At 39.6% G+C, this 6296-nt stretch overlaps 1 protein-coding gene across 1 annotated transcript; it reads left to right on the forward strand.

Moving 5' to 3' along the window:
* Positions 1 to 2290: 2290 nt before the first annotated feature.
* Positions 2291 to 4324, forward strand: TMEM139 (transmembrane protein 139; the record flags this gene model as incomplete). The annotated part of the gene is made up of 2 exons (XM_079541433.1): positions 2291 to 2532; positions 3913 to 4324. The coding sequence occupies 2 exons, from the start codon at positions 2291 to 2293 to the stop codon at positions 4322 to 4324; spliced, it is 654 nt and encodes a 217-aa protein (XP_079397559.1).
* Positions 4325 to 6296: the final 1972 nt, after the last annotated feature.

Below are 6296 nucleotides of genomic sequence, written 5' to 3' on the forward strand. Positions count from 1 at the left end.
ACAAGTCCAGGCTGGAAGGGAAGATCACTGGCTCAAGCTCCATCGCAAAGCAAGGCCTTGAACTTATTTGAGTCTTCCAGCCAAGATGATTCAACCACTTCCCTGGGCAAGTAACAGCAACATTTAATTGTTCTCACATTGAAAACTTTCTTTCTCACGTCCAGCAGACACTCCTTCCCTATTGCCTCTTGCCTGTAACATTTATCCTTGTGACGAATACCATCATCCTCTCTGCAACTACCTACAAAGTATTGGTAAACGTTGAATAGACACTCCCAACCCGCCCAAGCTTCCTATTTTCTAGGCTATAAAACTCCGTTCTTCAACCTTTCTTAAGCTGATGAACTCTCCAATGCTCAAATTATCTTCCTGACAGTTCACACCCAATTGTTCAATTTGCCTTTTGAACTGGGAGGACCAACAATGAATATTAATTAATAAGCAATCAGTAGTAGGGCATTCTCATATTACAGATAAACCAGTCAGCCCATACGGGTAATTTACATTTAGTATTTGAAAACTGCCAATGCTTTTCAGACATACAATTGAGGTATAGATGATAATGGACTTCAAGAAGCAATTCAGAACCTGCTGTGATGAGTATTCCCCATTCCCAGGTATACCTTGGGAGTAAAAAGGATTTTAATCTAGCCCTCTGAGAAGTAATAACCATAATAACCTATACTCTTTTTTTCCATCCATTTGTAAAATCAAAGAGGTCATAAAACAATATCTCACATGCAGCGCCCAATTAGGATATAAAAACGTACAGGTTTACATTTTACAGAACTTGTAAATAGGTTCATATATGGGACATGTGACGTGGGTTGGGCCTGCTGTCCTTCCTGCTCTGTGAGGCAGAGATCCAAGATCCTGCTGCTGCATGTAGAGAATGTAGATTTCAGGGCAGAGTTTCTCTCATGAAAGTACAGCAGACCAAACACAGGTAAGCACTCCCCCACTGTTCACTCCGCCCTCTTTTCTAATGAATTTCCTGCTTTTGTGGGACAGACCTGGAAGGGCTGGAAAAGAGTAGAAGGTACGTGATCGGCTAGAAATTGTTTTTGAGCCAGTATCTGGAAAAGCGAGGTTCTATTTTCCTATACTTGTACAATGTTCCTATGATATGTACCTTCCAATACCCACCAGCTTCCAGCTTTTTCTTTCAATATAAATCTTCTTCATCTCCCTAAAGGAAAACTCAGAAGGAGGAAGGGAGAGTTTTTATTGCTGTTCTGTCCTAAGGACAGAAGGGGAAGGAACAGGGACAGAAGAGCTTGCATATATTCCCTTGTGATGAAGAGAGAAGTTAAAACATGACTGCTACAACCTACCAAATCCTCCCTCAGGTAAGTGTGTTCTCAAAGTCGACAGTAGAAAAGGTAGCAAAAAAGTAATCTGTCTATATGCTTATATGTAGGATATATGTTAGTGTAAACACATGCAAGATGACTTATTAATCATAATATTTTTTGAACACCATACGTTCCTGGCATTCGCTCCACACTGACTGTACAGAGCAACTGCTTTATTTTTCAGAGAAACAGGGTTTGGAACTAAGGACAGGAAGGGCACTGGTGTTTGGGAATAGAGTGGTGCAACAAAGCACATCAAAGAAAAGAATCGAAGAGACAGGCTTATACTAAAATGTCTGCATTTTGCAAAAACAGACATACTGCAGCTACACCTAGAACCTAATGTGATATTATTCTAAAATGCTACACAGAAGTTTATAATGCTACATAGAAAACAATTTACTGAGGCAGAGCTCCATTAATATGGCTACATTTTTTACCATGATCTGATGTAGTATCTGAATGTTGACTAACGTACTAGAATAAAACTTGTCTATCAACTTTTACGTGAAGTGTGTAGCCTCAAGTTTTCATCCTAGACTTCTGGAATAGGTAACTGTAACTTTTTAGATAAGCCTGCCAGTAAGTGCTGATGGCATATTTATGCCTTTTATGTCTTGCAACTGCAAGTCCAAGCATTCCTATTAGTTCAAGAAGCATTCTCATAAAATACTCTAGTACATTTACACTGTGTGTATTTATGCATAGATCTCCCAGTCTTACTATGCATATCTCTAGCTGCACGTTCTCATGATGGACTGAACTTGCGTATATATGGTATTATGGTCATGATACTGATAACACATTTGCACACTCGTGTCTCAAGCTGAAAAAGACTTATGGCTTATTCTTATCTTTTTAAAATCTTCCACAGATGTCTATCCCCTTAACTCCTAATCTGTTCTCAAATATCTGCTACCACCATCCACTATACCATGTGGTTAGAAGTGCACTGGAAGAACATCCGTCAAGCCCTGCTGCTTCTTTTCACTGCTGCTCTTCTCATTGGGGTGACCATGCTAGCCATTTCCTCCAACATTAATCCAGTAGGCTACTTCTTCCTAGGGGTAGGTGGAGTGTGCCTGATTGGCTATTTGCTGAGTGTGCTTATTGAGTGTTACCTGAAGCATCGACATGACACCAATGAGATACCTCCAAACAGTCAAAGCCAAGAGGGGTAAGCACTATTTCTTCTTACTTTAACTCTCTCTCCTCAAGCACGGCCATTTTATGTATTGTTTTGCCAGCCTTCCCCTAGGAAGATAGACACAAAAACCATTCCAAAAGACAAAAGGGTTTTCCTGTATTAATATGGCACAGGTTGCAAGTACCTGTGCCATGTATCTCTTTTATCTTGTCCAATATTATTTTCATCCCCCTTCACAATGACCTACAAACCATTTCCAAAGTTACAAAGGTTAAAAAACCAGGCTTGGTTTTACCTTCCATTGAGTAATTGAGTCCTGCCAAACAATGAGTCAGACAAGGAAAAAGAAAAAAAAGCCAAGGTAATACTGAATCTCAGGTGGATTTAGTTCTCTCAACCTTATCTCTAGAGCAACTGTTCCTTGGTAAACTTTTAAAAAAGAACCTGTAACTGGGTGTGTTTCCAGTCTTAAAAAAAACATTTGACACTAGTAGGCCCAGACTTTGAGAGGCTCTAAATATTTCCAGATCTTTTTGGCTTCTTTTGCAGGTTACTCAGTATGATTAATTTTATTCCAATTCACCTACTGTGGCTGAAGAGTTTATATTCCAATTCACCTACTGTGGCTGAAGAGTTTATCTGTATATTTGCTTCCTTGGCCATATAATCCAGACAATCATTATCCAGCTCCATAAGTTGCTTACAGTTATCAGACACAGGGTATTGTAGGAGTGCAGGAATGTTCTTACATATTTATTTTTAGAAAGCATATGAGAAAGAAACTTTGGCTTTGCCAACTTTAAAACATAGTAGAAGAAAACTGCTACCTACTTATTTAAAAATACGACCTAAAAGATAAAAAGTTTCTAAAGTAGCACTTTTCTCTGCAGACATTTTTCTTCAGACCTTGCTTCAATTAAGTGAAAATACTTATGTTTCTCTTAACTTATTTAAGAACTTATGTTCTTAAATATTTATGAACACTGAGCTAATGTATTACAACAGAGATTAAAAAAAAAAAAAACAAACACAAAACATGGCTCTGTTTTATTCAGATAAATAATTATTAATTAACAATTCTTAGTAATACATTTTAAATAAGTGTATATCAAGATAAGCCTAATATACTGAACTGAACAGTGTTGGGTTTTTTTTTTAAATTTTTCTGGTAACAGTGGGAAAATGGTCAAATGAGCCAAATAGACCAGGAGGCAAGACATTAAGCTGGCTGGACAAGTGAGCAAGTGCAGTAACAGAATATCACATACATTAATACCACAGGAGATATCCTGCCCCAGTCCTACCTACTGATTGAAGCACAGTTCCATTTCTGTGTTATCCAACTACATGCCTCTGCATTAAAATTAAAATGAATGACCACAGTAACTGACATTCTGCTTCTGTGCACAGGATAAATGCCGCCTATGAAGCACCTACATACGAGGAGGTGATGACTATGTCAGCGCCAGCAATATGGACAATAGCATCCAATCCAGGCTCAGTGCCCTCACCACTGAGCGAACCTCCCCCTTATAACGTCGTTATTGAATCAACTGCCCAAGGAGAGACTGCGGTGGTAATTCCTGGGGTCTCAGTGGCATCAGACACGAGGAGCACCTCTGAGCCAGACAGGAACTCCAGGATACACTTGCAACTGGTTCTGCCCCGAAGCCAGCAGCGCTTTATTTCAGACACCAATGAAATGAAAGGTAATGCAGATAGGTATGAGCCGCTGGAACCACTCACTCCACCACCTGCTTATGAGAGTGCCATCTATGATGAGGTCTTTGAAGACGTTTTCCAGCCCTCCATATTAGATTAATTCCACTTTCTATGAATGCAGGACCAAACATTCACCTTAATATATTGTCTTTCCATTCTTTGAAGCAAAGCTGAACTAGCACCTAATTCACTAGAGCCCTTTTGCACAAAATATAACTCACTGCAATACCACAGTGCCTCATCTTGGCACAAGATAAACAAAGACACAGAAAAGAACATTGTGATATACAGCAGCAACTCAAACTGGAGATGCACCTTTTGTGGGGAAGAAAGTGAATCGTAAAGAAAGACAACCTGCATCAGAAAGGAGAGGAACAGAAGCATTACAAACACCAGCATCACAGAGCACTGTGATCATCAACCACCTTACATTTCTTACTAAGAGATTGAGACTGCAGTTCCATGATTATAAAAGTGTTGGTACAACACACATTTACTTTCTGCGCTGTTTGTTGCCACCCCTCTGCTGCACTCCCACCACTGCTTTAGTTGTGCTGTGACTAAGAAGAGGGTGGCTGTGCTCATTTGAAAGCTAGCACCACCTACTACCTACCACTTCACCGCTAACCAGCTTGAGGTTGAAAAGCTCACAGCAGGAATGGGATTATAATATTACACATGCTGTTCAGAATGTTCTATGTAGTCTCCAGATTGTTGACTGGAGGAAGAAAATAGCATCTTTTTCTCATAGAACGTATACATACCCTCTGTCTGGAGCACCAATTTTTACAGTTCTACAGGAGAGTTTATTTATGCTACAGTGCAGGCTCAAACAGACTGCTCAAGATACCTCATAGTCATCATGGCACACATCAGTGTAAAAAGGTCAACAACTAGAGTTCATTGTAACAACCCTGTGCGTGGAGGTTTCTTTCTGGAACCTGGAAAGGACCAGCCTCTGTGTCAAGGCTGTGACTGCAGCAGAGAGCACTTGCAAATAGGAGCCACAAAGCAGAGATGGCCTTCATCAAGACAGCTCTCCTTTTGAGCCAGGTTTGAGCTCTCCCAATTAGCGGTGCTAAACAGTGTTTTGAAATGGGCCAGTTAAACTATTAGGATGTGCAGCGCTGAAGTGGTTTGCAGTATGCAAAGAGACACTGAGATCTGATGAATGTCACAGTTTTTCAGAAACAGAGAAAAATGGTCATCCAAATCTCCTTATGATTGAGAATAACCATCATCACAGCATTGTTTCCTATGACTACAACATTTTTCACTCATTTCATAAGCTAAAAGCAAATAAATTATTTCTTATTGCTTGATTCTTTATAGTTGAAAGGAAAAAAAAAGAAGTTGTATGTTGTTTATAAATAAACAGGAATACATCAGAAATATTTATTGGCATTGACACTAATTGTAACAATATTATTAAGCTTGCTCCTGTTTGTTGGTGGATACCCCTGCCTTGCAATTTGTTTAGGGAACAGAGCTGTGTCTCTGAACCAAGGAGATAAGGAAGCTCTGCTGAGTCTCTGTAATGAGGAAATAGGAGATCCTGCTTGGAATCAGTCCCTGAACATGTAACACACTTCTGGGAAACTTCAGCATACATAACACGACTGAGAAACTTCTGCATATGTACACATCTTGAAATATTTCTGCATATGTAACACCAGTTATGTATATAAGCTGAAGATCTTTTTTGCAACCTATGTATGATAGGAGAATTACCCCCCATGGATCCAACACTACTATTAAAGAATGTCTGCTTTCTAAGACTCCACTTTGAATCTTAGAGAGTTCCCTGGTAGACCATCATATGGTGTCACCATTACGCTTATTTAATAACACTGGCTTAGAAAAAGAGGAGTTGCAATTCTAAACCTTCAGACAAGTCACTTCATTACGAGCAGAGATGAAGCAGCTACGATACCTATATTGTAACAGTAGTATGAGAGGCAAGTTCGCTGGTAGAGATGTGGTGACTTTTTTATACAGCCTACCATTTCTTGCATGTTTACTGATGGGTCATCACATAATTGTAGAGTGGCCTGGATTGGAAGGGACCTCAA

Source organism: Tetrao urogallus, assembly GCF_951394365.1.
Source record: "Tetrao urogallus genome assembly, chromosome: 1".
In the NCBI taxonomy this organism is placed as follows: Eukaryota; Metazoa; Chordata; class Aves; order Galliformes; family Phasianidae; genus Tetrao; species Tetrao urogallus.